We start from the raw sequence: 25977 nt of genomic DNA, 5'->3' as shown, positions 1-25977 counted from the left end.
ACAGCAGCTCGTTACTCCCAACACCAGGCTGGTGGCTGTGCCCTGGCCACTCACAGTGTCCCAGTGCTCCTGCAGTGCTCTGACACGTGGGCATGGGGCTATTTAGGGCTGGGATTTTTGGGGCCAGATCTCCAAACAGTTCAGCACCTGCTCAGAACAGAGAGGGTAGCCAGGGGTGAGTGTTTCTGGAAGCTGCCTGGGGTGGGTGTGATGGGGGAAGTTCTTGCTCTGGGCTTTCATCACCTCCCCATTGCTTGGAAACCTTTTCAAAGCCTTTTTAAGGGAATTCCTAATTAGCACAACTCGCTTTTCTTGACAGCACTGAAATGATGCTGCTGGACTGACATCCCTGAGACAGCCAGAGCTCGAGCTGACACCTCCTGGCTGAATCAGGGCCTTTAGGAGTCAGTGGTTTTACAACAAAAGTTGTGTTGCTCACTTCTCTAGGCACAGTGGGCAGGAAACCCTGACACTTGCCAAGTGGCAGTGGCCAGAACTGACAGGAGATCACTGTCCCATGCAGGGGCTCCCAGGGAAGTGCTGGCCCAGGCTGGGATGGTGGGGATGGGGAAGGATCAGGCACCACCAGTGTGGAGCTGGAGGATGCAGCTGTGGCTGTGTTTGCTCACCCAATGGGCTCCAGCCTTGCCCTGGAAGTTTTGATTGCCTGCCCATTGTCACATCCCAAAGTGGGTGGGTGAAGTGACAATCCCTGTCTGCCACTGCAGGGGTGGGAGAGGTGAGATTGAGGTGTTGTGGAGGCCTCACACAGCAGAGAACTCCTGTAGGAGTGTGGCCCATGTTGACAGAGTGACAAAACTGTCTTTTGTCTCCTTAAAAAGGAAAAAAGCTCAGAAGTTTCTTTCCTCAGTGAGTGAAAAAGAGATCTCATAGGACCTTGGGGACTTCACCTCAAAATTAAGGATGGCCAATTGAAAAGGAGCCAAAAAGTCCAGCCTGAGCAATTCACTAGAGAAAGAAGAAAACAAAGGAACTAAATTGCTTTAGTGAGGTGTTTTAGCAGGAGCAAGAACCTCTAGCAGGTGGCTCAGGTTTTCTCTGTAAAGAGTTTTGTTATTTTGCCTTTTATTAAAACCTTTTTGTTTCCAACACTACCACAGAAGCCATGCTGCTGATTTTATGTTTTCTAAGGTAGCTGAGCTATCTTGGGTGTGAAATAGATCTCCAAGAGCTGATGAGACCTGGCTTGAGGAGACCTGTTGGGATCCAGGACATTGCTCTGGCTGCCCTGGGTGGTTCAAAACCCTGGCAGGAGGCTCAGAGACCTTGGCATGGAGTCACAGACACCTGTGCCTTTGATTTTAACCCATGGAAAAAATTACCAGCTTTGTGTGAAGATTTACAAGCCACAAGAGTTTGAGTAGAATGAGAGTGAATTTATCACAGGGTGAAAATGTGGAATTTTGGGGTTTTAGAATGGGGGTTCAAGAAGCAAGATGGAGGAATCTGGGAGTGTCCTGTCCTTCTTCTCCTTCTTCTTGTCCTCCATCTTCTGCTGTGATGGTGACACTTCTGGATTGGTTTAGAGTAGAGACAGACTGTCTAACATAGGTGATTGGTATTGGAAAATTATTGTAAATAAAATACATGTAGTTTTTAATATGAAAATTAACACCACCCCAAGGGCTGTCACTGTGCCACAACCCCAACTGCTGGACAGATCTCAGCAGGTCAGAGAAAGAATGAAATAGATGAGAGAAAATAAACAACCTTGAAAAGCAGAACTGATGAATCTCAACTTCTTCTTTGGTCACAGGGCTGGGAAAAAGAGACTTTCTAATCCCTCAGGGGTCATCTCAACCACAGAAACTCGAGGGAGACCCCAATTTCAAACTTCTTCATGCTCCCTGCTGTGTCTTACAGGAGAAGTGGTGAACACCCACGGCCCAGTGGAGCCAGACAAGGACAACATCCGCCAGGAGCCCTACACCCTGCCCCAGGGCTTCACCTGGGATGCCCTGGACCTGGGGGATAGAGGTGTGGTGAGTACAGGCAGCTCAGCACATCCATTCTGGAGTGTCTTGGGTGGCAGCTCAATGCTTGGGCTGTTGGAGATGCTTTTGGGGATGGAAATCCCCAGCACAGCAGGTGACTCTGTGGCTCTGTCACATCTTGGGCTTGGGTGGGTCAGGCAGCTCAGCACAGCTCCACACGTGGTGCCTGATCCTTCCCCACAATCCCAGGCAGCTCAGCACATTCGTTTTGGAGTGTTTTGGGTGACAGTTCAATGCTTGAGCTGTTGGAGATGGTTTTGGGATAGAAAGGGTCCTTCAGCACAGGAGGTGACTCTGGGGCTCTGTCACACCTTGGGCTTGGATGGGTCTGACTCTCCCCTCTGCAGTTCCCTCCTACACTGGGCAGCTTGGCCTGGTTTTTCCAAGGGGATGTAAGGATGCCTGAAGCCTGGAGTTCTCCTGTGAGGGCCCCTTTTAGAGCATGTCCCACCTCCCTGGGAGGTGACACAGGGCTTACCTCACCACCGGCCTCCTCCTATCCACTGTCATAAAACTCCCTCCAGTCACACTACTCTACATAACCTCACCCTCATTAAACCCTACACTCCTAACTATCCTGGCTATCCTCTCAGCAGCCCTGGGAGGATGAATAGGACTCAACCAAACACAAATCTGAAAAATCCTAGCCTTTTCTCCCATCTCCCACCTAGGCTGAATAGCAATCATTATCATCTACAACCCTAAACTCACCCTCCTCAACTTCTACCTATACATTCTAAAAACTGCAACCGTTTTCCTCACCCTAAACACAATCTAAGCCCTAAAGCTATCGACCCTAATAACTGCATGGACCAAAATTCTGTGTCCTGCTGCTCCCCTGCTCTGTGTGGCACCGCTCCAGCACCCCGCAGCAGGGCCATGGCTGCACATGGTGCCCCAGTGCTGTGGCCACACGTTCAGTGCTCAGGGTCCTGTCTGGGGGCAGCTGATGGCTGAGTAAACTCCTTAACCTGAGTGTTCTCTGCTGCAGCTGAAGGAGCTGTACACTCTGCTCAACGAGAACTACGTGGAGGATGATGACAACATGTTCCGCTTCGATTACTCGCCCGAGTTCCTGCTGTGGTGAGTGGCAGCAGCACTGCAGAGCAGGGGTGTGGGGTGCTGACAAGCCTGATCCCTGTGACAGAGCTGCAGCTGCCTTTGCTTATGCCATCTCCCTTCTTCCTGAAGTGTCCCTTCCCCATCTGTCACTGTGTACGGTGTCCCAGGGACACGGTGAGAGGGGCTGTCACCCAGCCCCGCCTGCTTCTGGCTCCTTGGAGATGTGGGAGCTTAAAAGTGGATTTTTCTCCTCTTTGGTTTGATCCCTCAAGTGTTTGTGAAAATCCCAGTAGCTGAGGGACTCCTCAGTGCCCTGGAGCTGTGGGATGAAGGCAGCTGCCAGCAGTTCCCCTTGGAGTCCAGTTGCAGCAGAGCTGCTGTTTCCTCAGGGTGTTCCTAAATCCAGGAACAGATTTCCTCTTGTGTCCCTAGTGAGGACTGGCTGTGGGGTGCAGGAATTGCCCTGGATCCCAACAGTCCCTGTCACATCCCTGTCACTCTCTCATCCTCTTGCTGGCCAGCAGGACTCAGGGTGTCCCAGGGCAGGGTGGGAGGCAGGAGCAGGTACACCAGGGACCTTGGGTGTGTCCTGAGGTGTGTCCCCTCCCCAGGGCACTGCGTCCTCCAGGCTGGCTGCCCCAGTGGCACTGTGGGGTCCGAGTGGTGTCCAGCAAGAAGCTGGTGGGATTTATCAGCGCCATTCCAGCCACCATCCACATCTATGACACGTGAGTGCTGCTGCATTTCTCATCCTGCCCCTTGCTGGGGCTCTGGGAGTGCTCAGGGGCTCTGGCTGCATTGTCTTCCCCAGCACACAGCCAGACCTGCACCCTGCAGCTTTGGAGGTGTTTTGCTGCTTGGAGGGGAGGGTGGGGGATATTTAAGGGTTGGCAGGGGGGTTCTGGGCAGGAATATCTTGTAGTTAACCATTGTGAAGGCTGTTTTCCTCAACGAGGTGGGTTAACTTAGGGCTCTGCCTTACATAAATCATCCAGGGTTAGATGGAGATGTAGAATCATAGAGTATCCTAAGCTGGAAGGGATCTCCAAGGATCATCCAGTCCAGCTCCTAGCCCTGCACAGGGCAGCCCAACAATCCACCCTGTTCCTGAGAGCATTGTCCAAACTCTCCAGCAGCTCTGGCAGCCTGGGGCTGTGACCATTCCCTGGGCAGTGCCCAGCCACCCTCTGGGGCAAGAACCTTTCCCTAATATGCAACCTGACCCTCCCCTGACACAGATTAAGGGTGGGTTCTCCAAAAGCAGCCCCTGCCCCTTCCCTGAGGTGTTGGTTCCTCATTCCCTTGAAGGGGTTTGGAAGTAGATTGCCCAGGGCGTTGGTCTGACCCTCCCAGGTCAGGACAGTCAAGCCTCATGCTCTGCATTGTTTCTTCCCCAAGAGAGAAGAAGATGGTGGAGATAAACTTCCTGTGTGTGCACAAAAAGCTGCGCTCCAAACGGGTGGCTCCGGTTCTGATCCGTGAGATCACCAGGAGGGTGCATCTAGAGGGAATCTTCCAGGCTGTTTACACTGCAGGAGTGGTGCTGCCAAAGCCTGTGGGGACTTGCAGGTGAGTGTCTGTGGCTCTCCCCAGGTTTCTGTCTGCAGATCTTCCCTCTGTGGGATTCCCCAGGACAGGGGAGTGTAATCCCAGTCCAGGTTTCTCCTCCCAGCATTAAGGGCAGTGGCTTTGCTAAAGCTGCTCATGTAACACAGGAGAGGAGGCTTTGGCAGCAGAATCATATCAGAACTGTTGAGGAAGATGAAACAGGAAAGCCTTATAAATATGATTGCCTGGCAAAAGATTTTGAGAATATAGAAACTATAAGTGAGACTGAAATGAAAGCAAGCTTTGAGATCCCTCAGTTACTGAACAACTGGAAAACAATGGTGTGGCCACTGAAGGTGATCCCCTTTTGATGGAACAACACCCTCTGCTTGCAGACAGGCCCAAGGGTCATAGCAGACCCTGCCAGCTTGGCAGAAGGGGCCAAAGAGGAGTTTTTAGGGTTTAAAATGTAACACAGGATGGTAATGTAATGATTCTTATAGGCTGTATGGAAATGCTGTAGGATTTGTGTGTTGTACTAGATTGGTGAGTGAGAATTAGAATATTCAACAGAGAAGATTTATTGTATTCTAACGGGAACTTTGCTCTCTTAGCTCTTACCCCTTTTACTCTCTTACCCCTTTTACTCTCTCACCCTCTCATCCTCTCTCCCCCTCTCTTCTCTCAGCCCTGCTCTGAGTTGTGCCTGGCAGCTCCCAGCAGGGCCCTGCACCCAGGCCCTTTGCAATAAACCCCAAGTTCCAGCCCTGGCTGCAGAGATCTCTCATCTCTGTCCATCCTACCCCCTGACACTCCCACAAGAACTGTGTTGCTCTCTGTGGGGAGCTGCTGGCCTGATGTTCTCACTTGCCCCTGCAGCCACCCCGCTGCCCCAGGACGAGTGTCCCACTGCCTGTTTGTGTCTGCAGGTATTGGCACCGCTCCCTGAACCCTCGGAAACTCATCGAGGTCAAGTTCTCCCACCTGAGCAGGAACATGACTATGCAACGCACCACGAAGCTGTACCGCCTGCCCGAGGTGGGTGCCAGCCAGCCAGGGCTCAGGGCTTGCTCCTTCCTGGGCAAAACACACAAAGGAGGTCGAGGTCAAGTCCTCTGCCTGGAAACCCAGGGTTTGTTCCATGTAGTAAATGGCTCTGTCAAGCAGTTGTGCTTTATTTAATCTTTATGTATTTTTGCCTGGGTACCTGCATTTTAAGGGCAAATTCTTGCAGTTAGAGGAGCCTGTGAGCTTTTGTTTGCTGGTGAGTCACAGCCTGTCATTCTGGTAAAACAAGCAGGCAGATGTGACAGCCTTCATCTGTCCAAACACAGCCTCAGTGTGACCTTGCATCGAGTTAGTCCCTCATTCTTCAGTCACACTGATCACTTCTGGCACTGCAGTTGTCCTGCTGGGGAAGTTCCCCAGCTGGAGATGGAAGAGAAAGAAGCAAACTGCATTAAAATTGCCACCACCTTCCCTGACCTTGTTGGCTCCTTTCTGTCACCCCTTTGGGGTGGGAAGTGCTGCTTTCATGCTGGGCAGCTCTCAGCTCCTGCCTCCCACAGCCACACAGACAGCAGTTGCTGGGCTGGAGCTACTGGTTTTTGCACAGAAACTCAGCCCCAGAGCAGATCTGGGCTTGCTGAGCCATCCCAACCCTAAATTAGTAATTGAGGCCAACTGGGAATAACATCTTGTGGAGCCTGGGACACATCTCCCAGCCTGTGCCTGCTGTGAGTGGGAACAGGAAGCTGCAGGGAAGCAGAGTTTGTGTTGTTAGTGGGTAGGAGCACTTCCACTGGGACCTGACCTGGCACCTGGGGCTTTGGGATGTGCTGTGCTTTCTGTGATCTTTGCCATCGGTGTCACAGCAGATCTCATCCATCCTTTGCTGGGCACACAGGGCTGGGGGGCTGGAAATGGGCTGATCTAAGCACAGAGTGTCTCTGTGCTGCTCATTGGAGAGCCCTTGGGTGATGAAAACCACTGTGCAAGCAACAAAACATCTTGTCCCACTTTGTGCAGACTCCCAAGACTCCTGGCCTGCGGCCCATGGAGCACAAGGACATCCCTGCTGTGCACAAGCTCTTGACTGAGTACCTGAAGCAGTTCCACCTGACACCTGTGATGAGCAGAGAGGAGGTGGAGCACTGGTTTGTACCTCAGGAGAACATCATCGACACCTTTGTGGTAGAGGTGAGGGCAGCAGCAGCATGGGAGGGGTGTTCTCCTGGGCTTTGGCCTCTCCTGGAGCTGTGGGAGCCATCAGGGAGCAGCTCCTTGGCCCTCCAGGATGGGAATTTGCTGGAGATGGTGCCTCCATCCTGAGCCAGGAGTCTCCTTGCAGCCACCACTCCAACTGGGAGCCCCTCTAAGGCTCTGGCCAGGCTTTATCCCAGCCTGACATGTCATGAGTGGTATTTTCAGGATCCTCTGTGGCAGGGAGGAAATTATGAATCTGACTCCATGTTCTTAGAAGGCTAATTTATTATTACATTACATTACATTACATTACATAATATCTTATCATATAATCTCATACTATATCATCTCATACTATACTATATCATACTATACTATATAATATCATATATCACATATAAATTATATCATATCATATCATATCATGCTATATCATATATTATATTATGCTATATTATATATCATATTATATGATGCTATATTATAATGTGTTATGTTATAATATGATATAACATATATTATATCACATAATATCATATATCATATTATGCTATATCATATATTACATTACATTACGCTATATTATATATTATATTATATGATGCTATATTATATGATGCTATGTTACATTATAATATGATATATATTATATCATATCATATTATATCATATTATGCTATACTAAAACTTTACTAAAGAATAGAGAAAAGGCTTAACAAGATAATAATGAAAAAACCTGTGACTCTCGCCAGAGTCCCAACACAGCTGATGGTGATTGGTCATTAAATCAAAACAATTCACATGAAACCAATCAAACAACCACTTGTTGGATAAACAATCTCCCAACACATTCCCACGTGAGCAAAACCCAGGAGAAGCAAATGAGATAATATTGTTTTCCTTTTTCCCTGAGGCTTCTCAGCTTCCCAGGAGAAGAATCCTGGGCAAAGAGGATTTTTCAGAAAATGTGACAGTGACAGTCATGATGTCACTTCTGCCTTCCAGAGTGCCCCAGGAGAGGTGACAGACTTCCTGAGCTTTTACACCCTGCCCTCCACCATCATGAACCACCCAACTCACAAGAGCCTGAAAGCTGCTTATTCCTTCTACAACGTCCACACCAAGACGCCTCTCATCGACCTCATGAGCGACGCGCTCATCCTCGCCAAGTCGGTGAGTGCTGCACTGAGCCCTTCCCCGAGCCACAGATGGGGCAGCTGAGGAGTGTTTTAAAAAGCTTTCATTCCATTTTCAGTCTCTTGTGGAGGGTGAGACAATACAGATGTTAGAATTCACGCTATTGCAATTAGAAGCCAACTATTTCCTAATTACATTTTAAGTGTATTTTGGCCTATCAGCTTTTGTCACATCATGCTGTAAATGCCTTAAAGCCAATCATCTCAAATTACCCTCAAAGCCTTCTTTCAGGCTTTGAGAATTCTCTACAAATCCATTTTTCACAGAGGTGAGGGATGCAGAGATGGGCTGGCACCATGGGACACTGGGCAGCTCACAGGAAACTCACTGCAGGCTGGCCACCCTTGGGTTTGTGGGAAGGGCTTGATCCCAGCACTATAAAACCCCAAATCCAAAAGGATCTGCCACCCAGGAGAGGGATGCTGGGGTACCTTGAACCTTCCAGCTTGTGGTGGTTGCTGATGTCCTACAGCAAACAGTCTGTGGTGGTTGGATTGAGGGTGAGAACACCAAGGCATTATAATTCACGCCATCACAATCAGAAGCCAACTATTTCCTAATTACAATAAACTATAAGTGTTTCTTGGCCTATCAGCTTTTGTCACACCATGCTGTAAATGCCTTAAAGCCAATAATCTCAAATTACCCTTCATGGGTTCTGCTATGTGAGCCTTCTGTCAGGCTTTGAGAATCCTCTACAAGTCCATTTTTCCCACAGGTGAGGGATGCAGAGATGGGCTGGCACCATGGGACACTGGGCAGCTCACAGTAACTCACAGGAAACTCACTGCAGGCTGGCCACCCTTGGGTTTGTGGGAAGGGCTTGATCCCAGCACTATAAAACTCCAAATCCAAAAGGATCTGCCACCCAGGAGAGGGATGCTGGGGTACCTTGAACCTTCCAGCTTGTGGTGGTTGCTCATGTCCTACAGCAACCAGTCTGTAGTAGCTGGATTGAGGGTGAGAACACCAAAGCTGAGCTCTTCCATTTTTCTGGGATTCAAAACCAGTCAGGAAAGGGGGCCAGGCTGCTCACAGGTGGGAGGAGCTGCCCAGCACAAAAGCAGGAACTGATGGCCTCATGTCTCCCTGTGCAGAAAGGATTTGACGTCTTCAATGCACTGGATCTCATGGAAAACAAAACCTTCCTGGAGAAGCTGAAGTTTGGGATCGGGGATGGGAACCTGCAGTATTACCTGTACAATTGGAAGTGTCCCAGCATGGCACCAGAGAAGGTCAGTGCTGTGAGGAGGGGTCTTGTCCCCACAGCCCTGGGGACAGGAGTTTGCTGTCACCTCAGCTTTCCAGCCCAGCTGGTGTCCTTGCAGTGTCACACACAGTGAGGGTGGATCCCTCTGTCATCTGTGCCTGCAGAGTGTGTCCCTGGGGAAAACCCCTCCACATTCATCTTCCAAAGCCAATTTTATTCCTGGACTAGTGCAGGTTCAGTCCTCCAAAGCCAATTTTATTCCTGGGCTAGTGCAGGTTCAGTCCTTCACACCAATTCTTTCCCTCTAAGGAAGGAAGCCAAGCACAGAGGAGACAGCAGAGGGCTGCAGGGTGACAGATGTGACACTGGGGGTTGTGACAGTCACCTGTGATCCCTCATGGGTGTCACTGTGTCCTGGTGGGCTGGGAGGAGCAGCCACCCCTCTGGAGAGAGCAGGCAGGCTGGAGCAGGATCTGTGACAAAGGAGCTGAGCCACAGGATCCCAGGATGTCCTTTGTCCCCAGGGCCAGCAGCCTGTTCCCCACTGCTCCCAGAGCTGTGCTGGGTCCCCACCTGCCTGCCCTGGGCCATTCTGAGGCAGCCCCTGGTTGCTGCTGTCCCTCCACACCAGAGATGTGATTCAGCCCCTCTCCAGTCCACAGGCACCTTGCAGACCAGAATCTGTCCAGCTACATCACAGCTAATTAATGCCTTGATGGCAGTCACAGGGCTTTGGGTTCTCTGGTGTGAGGCCAGGTCTGTCCCTGGGCACAAGCTCTGTGCCCTAAACCAGCCTCACTTGCCTGCTAGGAAGTCCCAGGAGGTTCCCTGGAGGTGTCCCACCTGGCCTTGGACACTTCCAGGGATCCAGGGGCAGCCCCAGCTGCTCTGGGCACCCTGTGCCAGGGCCTGCCCACCCTCACAGGGAGGAATTTCTTCCCAATATCCCATCTAACCCTGCCCTCTGGCAGTGGGAAGCCATTCCCCTTGTCCTGTCACTCCAGGTCCTTGTCCAAAGTCCCTCCTGTGGCCCTTTTGGCACTGGCAGAGGCTCTGAGGCCTCCCTGCAGCCTTCTCCAGGCTGAACAACCCCACCTCCCAGCAGGGATGTTCCATCCCTCTGCTCATCATGAGCTGAGAAACACCCTTGGCTCATGAATCGAGGCTGCCTCATAACCTGATGGGGCTTGTCACACCCCAAACATTGGTCACCTCCCCAGATCAGAGCTGGGCAGGGCCTGTGTGCCCTCTCAGCCACAAACCCAGGGCTTTGCTGCTCTCAAATACCCCACAACCAGTGGGGAAACCTGTGACAGCATTCACAGGGGTCTGAGGATGAGGGAAGAGATGAGGATCTGACTCCATGATTCAGAAGGCTTGATTTATTATTTTATGATATATATTACATTAAAACTGTACTAAAAGAAAGGATTTCATCAGAAGGCTGGCTAAGAATAGAAAAGGAGAGAATGGTAACAAAGGTTTGTGGCTCAGCTCTCTGTCTGAGCCAGCTGACTGTGATTGGCCATTAATTAGAAACAACCACATGAGCCCAATCCCAGATGCACCTGTTGCATTCCACAGCAGCAGATAACCATTGGTTACATTTTGTTCCTGAGGCCTCTCAGCTTCTCAGGAGGAAAAATCCTAAGGAAAGGATTTTCCATAAAAGATGTCTGCGACAGAAACCAACACAGACAGCACCGAGCTGGGCACAGAGCAGAGGGCACCTCCTGAGCCCAGTTTCTGTCCTGATGAGCCCAATCTCTGTCCTGATCCCTATTTCCAGGTTGGATTGGTGCTGCAGTAAGGGAGCCCTTGCCAGGAGAGCGTGGAGGAGCCGGGCCTGAGGAGGTGCTGCCCTCATCCTTTCTGCCAAAGCCGGAGCCACGCCGGGAGAGAGGGGCACCAGAGCCCCCCTGCTGCTGCCAGCCACCTCCTTGTTTGATTTAACTGCATCCTCCTAAAGACATGATCAAGGGAATGTAACTGCTGAAACTAGATCATGATTGGCATATAATGGATTTAACGGGTGAATAATAAAAGTATATATTATATATATTTTAAATCTTTCCTGTTCCCAACTGCCATGAGTTACATTCGGCTGCTGAAGGTCACCACTGGGCTGCTGGACTGGGACTTTTCTCCGTGGGGACAGCTGAGGTTGATGCTGATGGTGGCTGCTGGTCAAAACCCTCCTGCCTGCCCCGAGGGTGCTTCAGGCTCTTTGCCCCAGGTTTGCTCCTGACTCTGTTTAACAGGGGGAGATTCCTTTCCAAGGGCTATTTGTGCAAGAGATGCCTTGTCCCACCTCCTGCCCAGCCACAGAGACTCCAACCCTTCCTGCTGGACAGCAGTGCCCGAAGATCCAGAGGGGTTCAGCTCCAGGCACACCCTGCTCTGCTCAGGCTCCTGGGGCTCCTTCCCCTCAGCCTCCCCACTGGGGATGCTCCACTGCCACTGCCACAGCCTCTCTGCTCAGCTGCTTTTCTCTGGAAGCATGGAAATCTGGATACTCCATTGGCATCATCCTCCCCGGTGCCTCCAGCACCAGCTCCCGGTGTCACCTCGTGCTGTGGGATCCTCTGAGAGAAAGGAAACGTTGTCATGGCAACCCTCCATGCCATCCAGGAGTGCCAGGACATCCTCCTGCCATGTCCCGAGCCCAGAGCTCCGAGATGCTCCTGCCCGCCCAGCCAAAGGTTTCCAAAGCTGCACACCAAGGCCAAGACCCCGTCTATGCACTGTCACACCTCCCTGTGCTGGCGTGTCCCTGTCACACCCCGTGGCACCACGGACCCTGAGAGCCTGTGCCCGCCCCAGCCTGGACCTGTGGGGCCTCAGAGGGGACCAGGAGCCCATCACATCCCCCCTGGCAGTGCCATCACATCGCCCTGCTCGGGGTCCTGTGTCACCTATGCAAGTACCTCTGTGTCCCCCGCTGTGTCCCTGCTGTCCTGGGTGTGGGTGGGGGACCCTCCCCTTGTCCCCATGGCAGGTTTGAGGGCTGCTCCCCAGGGCACTGCTGGTTTGGGGGTGGGCTCAGCCCTGATCCAGCCACGATGGGCCCCGGAGGGTGACAGGGACACTGGGACAGGCTCTGTTAAAATAAAACCTTTATTCCACTGGCTTGATCCCAGGCTGTAAATCTGTGCCTGTCACTGGTGCCAGAGCTTGGCAACGTGTGCCCACCTGGGCACAATGGAGTGTGTGCTGGCAGGGTCCCCTCAGGGACTCCAGGGTGATGATGGCACCATCCTTGCACCCCAAGAGAGGGGCTGGGGTGGCCCATCCTTGCACCCCAAGCGTGGCCAAGACTGGTGAGATTTGCTGGTTGCTGTCACCCATGTCACCCCTGTGTGGCTGTGCTGGGCTGTTGGCCCAATCCTGGTTGTCACAGCATCTCTGTCCCCTCAAGGACAGGACTGGGACACCAGTGGGTGGCACTGGGTAGGGGAGCCCCCACCCCTCTGGGTCCTCCACAGACAGGTGAGCAGTGTCCTCGGGCTGTCCCCACGCAGGGAGGAGCCTGTTGTCCCCACAATGTCCCTCATGGGCACCTCGGGGACACCAGGCTGTCCCTGCCGTGCACCCTCACAGGCTCTTGGCTCGAACGTGCACGAAGAGCGTGGCAGGGGCCAGGGAGGCGCCGTCCTTGGAGAGCAGGTGGATGTGGCGGTACCCTGGGGACACACAGGGGGCTCAGCCCGTGCCAGGCGCTGTCCCCATGCCCGGGGGGCAGCGGGGTGGCACCTGCCCCCACCTTGGCGCATGCTGGGCAGGGGCAGCGTGAACTGCCCCACGAAGTCATTGCAGGAGGTGCTGTCGTAATCCTCCACCACGAAGCGCACCAGGGCCAGCTCGGGCACCCGCACCTGGAACCGCAGCGTCTCCTCCCAGCGCGGGTTGAAACCTGAGGCACCGGCAGGGGGCTGGGTGGGGCCACCGGGGACAGGCAGGACCCCCGGGCACTGCCCCTGCCCCGGCTGAGCTGCCGCGCTGCACTGGGGGGTGTGGGGATGGGGGTGATGCTGGGGCTACAATGGGCTGGGCTGGGGCAATGGGGGTCATACTGGGGCTGGACTGGGGCAATGGGGGTCATACTGGGGCTGTACTGGGAGAATGGGGGGTGATACTGGGGGTGTACTGGGGAAAAAGGTGTCATACTGGGGCTGGGGTATACTGGGGAAATGGGGGTCATACTGGAGCCCTGATGGGGTATACTGGGGAAAATGGGGCCAAACTGGTGCTGGACTGGGTTATACTGGGAGAAGGGGGGTTGTACAGTGACTGTGGTGGAGCAGACTGGAGGGATGGGGTCATACTGGGAATCTGATGGGATGTACTGGGGGAATGGAGATTATGCTGGAGCTGGGCTGGACCATACTGGGAGAATGGGGGTAACACTGGGGCCATGGTGGGGTATACTGGGGTAATGGGGTCATACTGGTCTTGGGCTGGGTGTACTGGGGAAAAGGGGGTCATACTGGGGCTGTAGTGGGGTGTACTGGGGTAATGGGGTCATACTGGGGGGAATGAGGATCACACTGGGCTTGGGCTGGGTGTACTGGGTACCATGAGGGAGCAGCACTGGGAGAACTGGGACATGATGAACCCTGCCACTGGTGTGGATCTGGCTGTGCTGGGGAGGGGACTGGGATGTGCTGGGCACTGGGATTTGCTGGGCACTGGGATATGCTGGGCACTGGGGTGTGCTGGGCATTGGGATGTGCTGGGCACTGGGGTGTGCTGGGCACTGGTTCAACTGGCAGTGAGTGCTGGGCTGTGGGTACCCATGTCCCTCATGGGGATTAGGGTGCCCCTGGTATCAAGGTGTCCCTGGATCAGGGTGCCCTGAGGTGTCCCTGGAGCCCCCCTGGAGATCAGGTTCCATGGGGTGTCTGCAGGGATCAGGGTGCTCCAAGAGACCCTGGCTTGTCCTTGGGCATTTCTGGGATTGGGGCAGTAATGGGGTTGTGACTGGATGTCCCTGGGGGCTGGGGTGTCCCCAGGGTGCCCAGGGGTGTCCCCAGGGTGCCCAGGTGGCAGCACTCACCATTGTTGAGCTTGTGGTGGGTTTGTTGCTTGGCACAGTCGGCCGGGACCCCGTGGATCTCCACGCGCACGAAGGGATCCACGATGGAGCTGCCCTTGTCCCTGTTGAGCTTGGGCAGCTGCTGGGCTGTGATCACCTGGGCACAGGGACCAGGGCACAGGGGACATGTGGGTGTCCCCAGAAGGGACCTGAGTGGCACTTGGCTGGGGCTGGGGACACGGTGAAAGGAGGGAGGTGGCTGATGCCACCCAGTGGTTGGCAGCAGCTGGATTTGGGGACAGGGGTGGTGTCACCCAGGAGATGTGTCATGGGTGGCACAGTCAGGAGTGGGGATGGGATGAGGAGGGGGGAGATGGCTGGTGCCATCCAGGAGAAGGTGACACATGGCTGGGGACAAGGTGGTGTCCCCAGAAGGGAGCAGATGGCACCCAGCCAGGAGTGGGGATGGGGTGAAGAGGAGGGACATTGTTGGTACCACACAGGAGAAGGGACATGAGTGACCTGTGGCTGGGTCCTCAGGAGGAGGGATGTGGGTGGCCCTTGGCTGGCACTGGGGACATGGTGGCTGATGCCATCTCAGAGAAGGGACATGGCTGACACCAGCTGGATTTGGGGACAGGGGTGGTGTCACCCAGGAGATGTGTCATGGGTGGCACAGTCAGGAGTGGGGATGGGATGAGGAGGGGGGAGATGGCTGGTGCCATCCAGGAGAAGAGACATGGGTGGCACATGGCTGGGGACAAGGTGGTGTCGCCAGAAGGGGATGGAGGGAGGTGGTTGGTACCACACAGAAGGAATATGAGTGACATGTGGCTGGGTCATCAGGAGAAGGGATGTGGGTGGCCCTTGGCTGGCACTGGGGACATGGTGGGGAAGAAGGAGGTGGCTGATGCCATCTCAGAGAAGTGACAGAGCTGATACCAGCCAGATTTGGGGACAGGGTTGGTGTCACCTGCGAAAAGATGCAGGTGGCACCTGGCCAGCCATTGGAATATCAGGGATGTCACCCCGCAGGGACCTGGGTGGCACTCAGCTGGCCTTGGGGACAGGCGGGTGGGGTGTCCTCACCCTGATGTGCAGGGCCAGGCGCCGGGAGCCCTCGCCGGGGGGGCTGTGCAGGCAGGGCGGTTTCAGGACGTAGCCACAGCGCCCGTTGGGCAGGAAGCGCCCGGCGTTCAGGTCCATCTCGTAGCCCGGCGTCTGGAAGTTCAGGGCCACTGTGGGGACAGCAGGAGGGGCTGTCAGGGGTGGGTGACACCTCCAGGAGTGGGTGCCAGGTGAGAGGGACCCGGGGTCTCACCCAGCTGGCAGCCAGCGTTCCACATCTCCTGGGGGTTGTAGTTGGCAGAGTTCATCTTGAGCCCCAGCGGGTACACGCGGCTCAGCTGGCGGGCGTTGTAGCGGACCAGGGCTGGGCCTGGGGATGGACACGGCTCAGGGGGGGGCTGCTGGAGCCTCCAGTGCTGCTGGGGGACCCCAACAGAGGCTGAGGGGCCCAAGGACATGGACAGAGCCTGCCCAGATGGGTGGGCCTGAGCCTGATATATGACCCTGAAACCAGACCCCAAACCTGAACCTTGACCTTGGATCCCTGACCCCAAACCTCTGACCTTGATCCTGATCTTGACCCCACACTTGGACTTTAGACCCCTGACCCTGGACCTTGACCATGGAACCCTGACCCTGACCCTGATCCCTGGACCTCAGACTCCAAACCAAAACCCTCAAGCCTATGCCCTGACCCAGATCCTAATCCTTGACTCCAGACACTGACCCTGGACCCCAGACCCTGAACACCCAAGATCTGACTCAGATCTTAATCTCAGGCCCTGCCTGACCTCAGATTCTGACCCTGACCCCCAGCCCTTGATCCCAGACCCCCCCTCCCTTGATCCCTGGACTCTGACCCAGACCTTAATACCAGCCCCAGGCCCTGGACCCAGATGCCACATCCCAAATCCTGATCCCAGACCTTGATCCTGGTCGTGTGACCCCAGTCCTGGCCTCTGGCCCCAGTCAGGCCCTGCCAGCAGACCCCAGTCCCACCCATCCAGGGCAGCCTGGGTGAGGCTGGTGTGCCCCTGACCCCTCATGGAGCCACCCTAGAGACCGAGCCCATCCTCAGCCCATCCCAGTGGCTCAGGAGTAGGGACCCACCCTGTCCCCACCCTGTCCCCATCTGGTGACCCTCACCTGCCTCCTTGATGAGCTTCCGAGCCTTCCTCTCGCTGAAGGAGGACACGTGGCAGGGCTGGGGGTGGCGCAGGGCCTGGGCCAGCCCAGGGAAGGGGACAGCCTGGCAGTACACCACCAGCGCCGACAGCTCTGGGGACACCTGCGACGCGTCCTTGGCCTGCAGCGGGAGCCACCGTGGCAGCAGGGACAAGCTGGCCCTGGTGGCCATCTGCCAGTCCAAGGGGCTACAGACCCCCTCCCCTGCTAGTGCTGAGTGCTGAGACCCCCAGGGCTGTGGAGACCCAGAACCCCAGGCAATGGAGTGAGGGACCAGGGGCTGATGGAGAACCCAAGGAGGTTGAGAACCTGCAGTCATGGAGAACCCAAGGGAATGGACAGCCCAAGATGTTACAGACCCCAAGATGAGGGAGACCCCAAAGTGCTGGAGACCCCAAGAGGATGGGATACTTGAGGTGGTGACCCCAAAGTGCTGGAGACCCTGAGGTGATGGGCACCCCGAGAGGGTGGAATACTTGAGGTGACAGAGACCCCAAGGTGGTGCTGACCCCAACAGGTCACCCTGGATGTGATGGAGGCCCAACACAATGGAGAACTTGAGGTGACAAAGAAATCAAAGTGTTGGAAACCCCAGAAACAGGAAGAGGGAGGCACATCTGAGCGGTCCCCAAGCTCTGTCCCCTCTGGCAGCCACTCACTGCCCCCACAGCACCCACCCTGTCAGCCCCCCCAGCTCCACATCACCCACCTGCAGAGGTTTGATCTCCTGCAGCGACTGCAGTGACTGAAAGAGGAGAGAGCAGGGCTGCAGAGGGCATGGCAGAGCAGGCAGCGCTCAGCTGGGACAGCCCCAGCATGCCCTGGCACCACCAGGATGCTCTGATCCATCAGGACCACCAGGATGCCATGGTCCCCCAAAACTACCAGGATGTTGTGGTCCCCTGGCACCACCAGGATGCTCTGATCCATCAGGACCACCAGGTCCCCCAAAACCACATCCCTGGGGAAATCTCTTACTCGCCGGGGGCTTCTCTCCTGCATCTTCTCCTCGTCTTCCTCCTCTTCCTCTTCTTCCTCCTCGGGGTCCAGAAGGGAGGTGACACCCCGTGGCTCCTGCCACAGCTCTGGCAGCTTCTTGCCCTTCACCAGGATCTTTTCCTTCAGCTGCTGCAGAGGGCAGGTGCGAGCTCAGGGCTCGGAGGGGACATGGGGACGCCGTGGTGGCACACGGGTGGCCTTACCTCTGGTGAGGGGAGGTCGTGGGGGTCCTGCCCCTGCAGGGGCTGTGTCAGCAGCCTGTCCCCAAGGATGGCCTTCATGTGCCGGGCCATGGTGGCCTGCTGCTCCAGCCCGCAGTGGTTCTCCAGGGACAGGATGACGGGGTAGGGCGATTTCTGGGCATGGGGAGGGTGCCCTCAGCAGCGGGCACCGGGCACCCCACACTCGGCACCGGGCACCCCACAATCCACACTCAGCACTGGGCACCCCACACTCCACACTCAGCACCGGGCACCCCACAATCCGCACTCCACACCAGGCACCGGACACCGGGCACCCCCGGGGCTCCCGCCCGGTCTCACCTCGAAGGCGGAGTCGCGGATGCTCTCGATGACGTCACGGAAGAGGATTTTGGAGGTGAGGGTGTGCCCGTGGTACACGACAGGTTCCCCGTCCGGGCCCTCCCAGCAGTCCAGCTCCACACAGCGGCACCCGGCCCGCAGAGCCCTGCCCCGACACCGGCACCGGGTCAGCCCCTGTGCCCCCGGAGCCACGGGAGCTGCTGTGCGTCCCCGTGTCCGTGTGTCCCTGTGGCTGTGTCCCCGTGTCTGTGTGTCCCTGTGTCCGTGTGTCCCCGTGTCCGTGTGTCCCTGTGGCTGTGTCCATGTGTCCCCGTGTCCGTGTGTCCCTGTGGCTGTGTGTCCCTGTGGCTGTGTGTCCTTGTGGCTGAGTGTCCCTGTGTCCATGTGTCCTTGTGGCTGTGTGTCCTTGTGGCTGTGTGTCCCTGTGGCTGTGTGTCCTCCCACCCATCTGTCCCTGCACCTCTATATCCACACATGCATGTGTCCATCTATCCCTGTTCCTTTATATCCACACGTCCACGTGTCCATCTGTCCCTGCACCTCTATATCCATGTGCCCACATGTCCACATGGCCATCTGTCTGTGCACCTCTATATCCACACATCCACGTGTCCATGTGTCCATCTGTCTGTGCACCTCTATACCCACACACCCACGTGTCCATGTGTCCCTGCACACCCACGTGTCCGTCTGTCCCCATTGTGTTCCCCAGGGACACACACCTGACGTAGGCCTCGGTGCTGCTGCTGCCTCCGACCTGGTTGCGGGTCAGGTAGGTGTTGTGGGACGAGGAGATGAAGTAGTGGCTCAGGGGCTGGCTCATGTCCTGGTGCACCTTTGTGTGCTCCTGGTTGAGGATGTCCCCAGCAGCTGACAGCAGGTACATCATGAACCCGTCCAGCATCATCAGGTCCTGCTGCTTGGCTGTGGGACACGGTGGCAGGTGTCACACAGTGGCAGGTGTCACACAGTGGCAGGTGTCACACGGTGGCAGGTGTCACACAGTGGCAGGTGTCACACGGTGGCAGGTGTCACACGGTGGCAGGTGTCACATGGTGCTGGCAGGGTGGCACCCTGAGGACTTTCCCCACTTGAAGGTGCCATGTTCATCCCTGACCTGGCACTGTGGCACCCAGGGGACGTGTAAGTTCTCTTGAGAGTCCCATCTCCATCCTGATGTCACCCAAACTGCTGGTGCCACATTCACTCTGGATGTGGCATGGTGACACCTATGAGCTGTGGAGGTTCCCTGTCCCCACCCTGATGCCCTCTGTCCTCCCAGTGCCGTGTCACCCCAGACCTGGCACTGTGGTACTCAGGGGAGGTCCCCTTTGTGTCCCATCTTCCATCTGATGTCCTCCATCCTCCTAGTGCCACATCTACCTTAAGGGTACTATTGTGACATGGAGGTCCTTCATCCCCACCATGATGTCCCCTGGTGCTGTGTTCACCCTGCACCTGCCATGGTGGGACCTGAGGAGGACAGAAGTCCTTCATCAGTGTCACATTCATAGCAGAGCTGGCATCACACCACCCATGAGACCTGGAAGTCCACGACCTGCCCATCCCCACCATTCCCAGGGAACGTGCCCTGTCCCCATGGTGTCACATCCACCAGGTGCCAGCCAGGCCATGTGTAGGATGGCAGACACTGGGAATGGGCACCAGGACAGCAATAGAAACCTTGGAGGACCCCATACCCATTTGGGGTGGTGATACCCCAAATCAGAGCCCCATCCCTACATCCATGAGTGCCCAGCCCACGATCCCCCAGCCTCACCCTTGTCGTTGAGCTCGTGGGTGCGGATGATGGCGCGGGCCTGGCGCAGGCTGCTCTCCTCTCCCTGGTCCCGCAGGAAATCCTGCAGCTCCTCGGCCGACAGCACCCGGTCCTCGCCCGAGTAGCGCCCAAAGAGCTCCTCGAGCTCGGGGCGCCGCAGCAGCCGCCGGCAGAACTCCTCCAGCTCCCGGCCCTCCAGCCGCTCGTTGCCCGAGTGGTCGCACTCCTGATGGCACAGCCCAGCCTCAGGGACTGTCCCCTGCCCGTGGGGACGGGGTACAGCCACCCCCCGCCTTGTTCTGCCTGTCCCTGGAGCGGGCAGGGTGAGTGGGGTGAGTCCTGACCCCTCTGTTCCCCCAGCCAGAGCCCCCGACCCCCAACTCTGGGATGGAGTAGAGCAGAGCTCCGCGCCTCAGTTTCTGTCCTTGTGCCTCTATGTCCACACATCCATGTGTCCATCTGTCCCTGCACCTCTATATCCACACACCCATGTGTCCACGTGTCCATATGTCCTTGTTCCTCTATATCCACACACCCATGTGTCCATCTGTCCTTGTTCCTCTATATCCACACACCCACGTGTCTGTCTGTCCTTGTTTCTCTATATCCACACATCCATGTGTCCATCTGTCCCTGCACCTCTATATCCACACACCCACGTGTCCATCTGTCCTTGTTCCTCTATATCCACACACCCACGTGTCCAACTGTACTTGTTCCTCTATATCCACACACCCATGTGTCCGTCTGTCCTTGTTCCTGTGTATCCACACACTCACATGTCCATCTGTCCCTGCACCTCTATATCCACACACCCATGTGTCCGTCTGTCCCTGCACCTCTATACCCACACACCCATGTGTCCATCTGTCCTTGTTCCTCTATATCCACACACCCATGTGTCCGTCTGTCCCTGCACCTCTATACCCACACATCCACGTGTCCATCTGTGGGAGATGCCCAGAGGAGCAGCTCTCCATAGGGGAGAAATGTCCCACCTTGGGGACACAGAGCAGTGGCTGGGACAGCTCAGACCACCTCACCCCTCTCCACCACGTGCTCCTGGTGGGACCCAACCCTTGGTGGCTTTGGTGTGAGGGGTTTGTCAGCTCTCTGTGCTGGGCAAGGCAGAGAAGGAGCCACTGCTGGTGCAGCTCAGGTACCTTGAAGAGCTTGGAGGCGTAGACATCATCCATGTCAATGTTGAGCATCCTCAGCATGCTCTTCACCTCCCTGAAGGACATCTTGTTGTCCTTGTTCCTGTCTGCTCGCTGCAAGACCCCGTGGATCCAACTGCACCGGGCTAAGGAAACCTCTGGGTGTCACCCACAGCCGTCCCCACCCTGTCCCCAACCCCTCCTCGAAGGATACTGGTCGAGCTTCTCCATCTGGCTCATGGCCTGCAGCCTCCCCATCAGCTTGCCGAGCCCCTGCACCCAGTGCCGGGCGTCCTCCTCGCCTCGGGCGGCCAGGTCCAGGTTCTTGCGGCGGCCCTTGAAGGCCAGGCTGAAGCAGTGGCGCTCGGGGAAGGCGGCTCCGTGCTTGCGCAGCCCCTCGGAGCGGCGACCCTCGCGCACCGCCTCGATCAGCGCCACCGAGACTGCGGGGACAGCGGGGCAGCGTGGGCCGGTCACCCACCCGCCAGCATCCCTGCAGGACACCTCGTTCTGGTGACGGACAGACACCCCCCGGGACAGACAGACACCCCCCGGGACGGACAGACAGCCCGCGGGACGGACAGACAGCCCGCGGGACGGACAGACACCCCCCGGGACGGACAGACAGCCCCCGGGACGGGGCTGGGCTCCGCTCGGTGCCGCTGCCGGGCTTATCCCGCTAATCCCAGGCGCGACAGGAGCCGCTGTCCCCGCGGGGATGGGGACGGGGACGCTGCCAGGGAGGGGACGGAGCCGCCGTGCTCCAGGCACCCATCCCGGCTGAGGGTGGGAAGGGACGGGTGACAGCGGGGATGGGGACAGAGTCTGGCCGGGGATGGGGAATAGTGGGGGCTCTCCCAGCTCCATGTACTGGGAGGCATTGGGAAGGGCTGGAAGGCTCTGGGAGCCACTGAGTAAAGGGTGCTGGAGGTCAGGTATTGGGTGGGGGTCCACATTCTGGGTTGGGTTCAGCTCAGCTGAGGGTCTGGACCCCAGGCTGGGGTGCAGGTTTGGGGTCTGGATGCTCAGCTGGGGTCTGAGTGAGGGGGGATGTCAGAGTTCTGGGTCCAGGTCACAGGTGGGGACCCAGGCAGGGATCTGGGGCACAGGGGGCATCTGGGGCACAATTGGGGTCTGGATTGTGGAGTTCCATGCCCCAGGATTGGCAATCCCCTGGTTCTCACTGCGGGATTTGGGTCCTGGGCTGGGATCTGGGTCCTGGAACTCAGGGGGGGTCTGGGTTCTGAGTGGGGATCCAGGTCTTGGGTGGGGATCTGGGAACTGGGCTGTGGTCAGCATCCAGGTGGGGCTCTGGATGCTGGGAATGGATCTGGGTCCCGGGGTAGGGTCTGGATTCCACGTGGGGGTCCTGGGTTGGGGTCTGGGTCTCACACAGACATGTCCACATCTGGATTCTGTGTGGGAGTCCAGACCCAAGGCTGTGGATGAGGTCCTGGATTGGGATCGGGGTCCCAGGTGGGGTCTGGGTAAGGGTCAGGTCCTTGGTGGGGTCCAGGGGTGTGTCTGGGGCAGTGCCCGGCTCCTGTTCCCTGCAGCTGCTGACAGCCCAGGCTGTGTCTGGTGTCCCCAAGCCCCAGGGGACAGGGGCAGCACTCACAGCTCTGGGATGGGGCAGGGGCAGCACTCACAGCCCCGGGGTGGGACAGGGGCAGCACTCACAGCTCTGGGGTGGGACAAGGGCAGCACTCACAGCTCTGGGGTGGGACAGGGGCAGCACTCACAGCTCTGGGGTGGGACAGGGGCAGCACTCACAGCCCCGGGGTGGGACAGGGGCAGCACTCACAGCCCCGGGGTGGGACAGGGGCAGCACTCACAGCTCTGGGATGGGACAGGGGCAGCACTCACAGCTCTGGGGTGGGACAGGGGCAGCACTCACAGCTCTGGGATGGGGCAGGGGCAGCACTCACAGCTCTGGGGTGGGACAGGGGCAGCACTCACAGCTCCAGGGTGGGACAAGGGCAGCACTCACAGCTCTGGGATGGGGCAGGGGCAGCACTCACAGCTCTGGGGTGGGACAGGGGCAGCACTCACAGCTCTGGGGTGGGACAGGGGCAGCACTCACAGCTCCGGGGGGCGCGGGCGCGCCGGAACCGTCCCTCGAAGCTCACGGTGACCCCGTCCTCCTGCAGGCGGAACAGCCGCGCCCTGGAGCCCCCCCGGGCCTTCACCTTCCACAGCAGCGACCCCTGGAGCATCCGCTGGACGTCCTCATCCTCCGTCAGCCCTGCGGGGACAGCCCTGGGCTACCGGGGGCACGAGGGGCACTGGGGGCATGGGCTGGGCAGGATTGATGCACATCTGGGTGCACATCTGTATCCTGTGGGATGGCATGGGACAAATGGGACAGGAGGGATGGGATGGGATCTATGGGATGGGATGGGATGGGATAGGATGGGATCCATGGGATGGGATGGCACAGGACAGGGTGAGATGGACAGGAGAGGCTGATGGGGTGGGACGTGAATGACACAATGTGACAATGCAGATGGGACAAGATGGGACAAATAGGACTGGACAGGAGGGGGTGGAGCAGACTGGACTGGATGGGACAGGGTGGGATGGGACAAGATGAGGCAGATGGGATGGGACAGAGTAGATGGGGTGGAACAAACAGGTTGGGATGGGATAGGAATGGGAATGGGAATGGGAATGGGAATGAGACAGGACAGGCAGGAGAGGACAGACAGGAAAAGCCACTGCCCTGGCCCTCTTTGGAGCACAGTGTGGCTGTTCAGGGGGCACAGGGCACAGCAGTGACACAGCCCAGCTGCTAAATCCCAGCAAAGCTGCCCAGATCCTGCATGGAGAGTGCCAGGATGGTGCCAGCAGCAGAGCTCAGGCTGGGAACAATGACAGGGTGGCCTCAGGGGACTGGCAGGCCCACGCCTCAGCCAGGATTTTTCCATCTGTTCACAGAATGGTTATTTCCTCCCTTTATTGTTTTGGCAGCCATTCCTAAGATCTCCAATGACCACGTCCTGCTCTGGATGGAGATTCCACTCCTGGGCTGGGAAAGGGTGGTTTGGGGGCTTGGGGACATTCTGAGCCACCATGGCCTCGGGGGTGCAGCCACCAGCTGCCAGCATCTCCTGCACCGTCACATCCTGCCCAAGGTGCAGGACAGAGGGCAGGTGAGGGGACATGGGGACACAAACATGGGGCTGCAGGGATGTAGGGACACATGGATACAGGGATGGACACATGGATACAGGGATGGGCATGAGGATATAGGGATGGGCATGAGGATATAGGGATGGACACATGGATACAGGTCCATGGGCACAGGAATGTCAGATCTGTGGGCACATGGAATGTCAGATATCCATGGGCACAGGGATGTAGGGACACATGGATACAGGTGCATGGGCACAGGGATGGGCATATGGATACAGGGATGGGCACATGGAATGTCAGATCCATGGGCACAGGGAATGTCAGTTCTGTGGGCACAGGGAATGTCAGTTTTGTGGGCACAGGTGTGTGGATGCACAGACACCAGGACACACGGATGATGGATACAGAGATGCAGGGATGTGTGGATCCATGGATCTGCTGATGGAAGGACAGACAAACAGACGGACATTCAGGTGGGTGGGTGCATGCACAGGTGCATGGATGCAGGGATGCAGGCACATGTGGGTGCATGGACACAGCTCCTCAGTCACACAGACACAGGGGACACAGGGATGCACTGACAGGATGCAGGGATGCATGGACCAGCATGGATGCACTGCTGCAGGACACACGGACATGCGGGCACATGGGGGCAAGAGCATTGGGATGGACAGACAGACACACGGACATGCATGGACATAGAGGTGGGTGCTCCCAGACACAGCCCAGGGGAGGCATGGACACACAGGTGCTGGGAGGCAGGGACAGATGGACACATGGATGTGTGGATACTGAGGTGCAGGGACAGATGGACATGTGGATATGTGGGTATAGAGGAACAAGGACAGATGGACACATGGACACGTGGATGTGTGGATATAGAGGTGCAGGGACAGATGGGTGGGAGGACAACACAGCCACAGGGACACACAGACACACGGACACATGGACACACAGCCACACGGACACATGGACACACAGACACATGGACACACGGACACACAGACACACGGACACACGGACACACGGACACACGGACACACAGCCACACGAACACACGGACACACGGACACACAGACACACAGACACACAGACACATGGACACAGCCACATGAACACACGGACACACAGACACAGAGACACAGGGACACACGGACACACGGACACACGGACACACGGAGCTGCAGCAGCTCCAGGCACTCGGCCCCGTGTCCAGGGCTGGGGGCACAGGGCCGGACCTGCCCCTTCCTGCTGCTTCCTCCCAGGACCCGCCCTGACCCTGCCGGGCACCCCCTGCCCTGCTGGGCTGCTGAGCCCCGTGTGCCCCCTGTGCCAGGGCAGCGCCCCTGGGGCGGGGAAACTGAGGCACGGTGTTGGGGAGTGGCACTCGAGCCTTGGGGACAACAAATGCCCCGAGCAAGGGGGCTCCTGTCACCTGTGATGCGGCCAAACCCTGATCCTGCTGTCCCCCAAAGGCCGGGGTGATGCACAGATATTTTGGGGTGGCCTTGGGGACCCCTGCCTGCTGTGGGGGACCCATCCCAGCCATGGGGACCCCCCTGCCCTGGGGCCTGTTCCCGTCCCAAGGAATATTCCTGTCCCCCCATTTCGGGCACCCCTCCCGGACCCCCCTGGCCCAGCCCTGCCGGGGTTTCTCGGTTTCTCCCCGGTTCCCCCCGAACTCACCCATTTTCTTCAGGGCTCTCCCGGGCCGGCGGGAGCCCCCGGCACCTTCGGACGGGGCTCGGAGCTGCTCGGCGGCGGGACGCGCCCTCCTGCCGCAGATCATGGCCCGGGACCCCCGGTACCCCCGGTACCCCCGGTACCCCGGGTGTTTCG

At 57.1% G+C, this 25977-nt stretch overlaps 2 protein-coding genes across 2 annotated transcripts in view; one reads left to right on the top strand and one right to left on the bottom strand.

Moving 5' to 3' along the window:
* NMT1 (N-myristoyltransferase 1) overlaps window positions 1–12371 on the top strand; it is a 22908-nt gene extending 10537 nt beyond the window's left edge. The window contains exons 4-12 of the mRNA XM_036398843.1: window positions 1885–2003; window positions 3007–3098; window positions 3689–3805; window positions 4476–4646; window positions 5555–5663; window positions 6654–6824; window positions 7836–8003; window positions 9125–9262; window positions 11027–12371. Coding sequence (XP_036254736.1) covers window positions 1885–2003; window positions 3007–3098; window positions 3689–3805; window positions 4476–4646; window positions 5555–5663; window positions 6654–6824; window positions 7836–8003; window positions 9125–9262; window positions 11027–11047 — 1106 coding nt within the window. The 3' untranslated portion in view covers window positions 11048–12371. The remainder of the gene's footprint in view (window positions 1–1884; window positions 2004–3006; window positions 3099–3688; window positions 3806–4475; window positions 4647–5554; window positions 5664–6653; window positions 6825–7835; window positions 8004–9124; window positions 9263–11026) is intronic.
* PLCD3 (phospholipase C delta 3) lies at window positions 12337–25977 on the bottom strand. The gene is made up of 16 exons (XM_036398842.2): window positions 25825–25977; window positions 23087–23248; window positions 21218–21446; window positions 21010–21139; window positions 19847–20072; window positions 18789–18990; window positions 18067–18211; window positions 17728–17880; window positions 17504–17653; window positions 17235–17270; window positions 16487–16646; window positions 15594–15710; window positions 15362–15510; window positions 14294–14429; window positions 13001–13150; window positions 12337–12920 (listed from the first exon to the last, which is right to left on the bottom strand). The coding sequence occupies exons 1-16, from the start codon at window positions 25925–25927 to the stop codon at window positions 12832–12834; spliced, it is 2337 nt and encodes a 778-aa protein (XP_036254735.1). The 5' UTR covers window positions 25928–25977; the 3' UTR covers window positions 12337–12831.

This window comes from Molothrus ater, chromosome 27 (assembly GCF_012460135.2).
Source record: "Molothrus ater isolate BHLD 08-10-18 breed brown headed cowbird chromosome 27, BPBGC_Mater_1.1, whole genome shotgun sequence".
NCBI lineage: Eukaryota > Metazoa > Chordata > Aves > Passeriformes > Icteridae > Molothrus > Molothrus ater.
The sequence above is the reverse complement of the archived record's forward strand: the minus strand, read 5'-3'. Positions and strand labels throughout refer to the sequence as shown.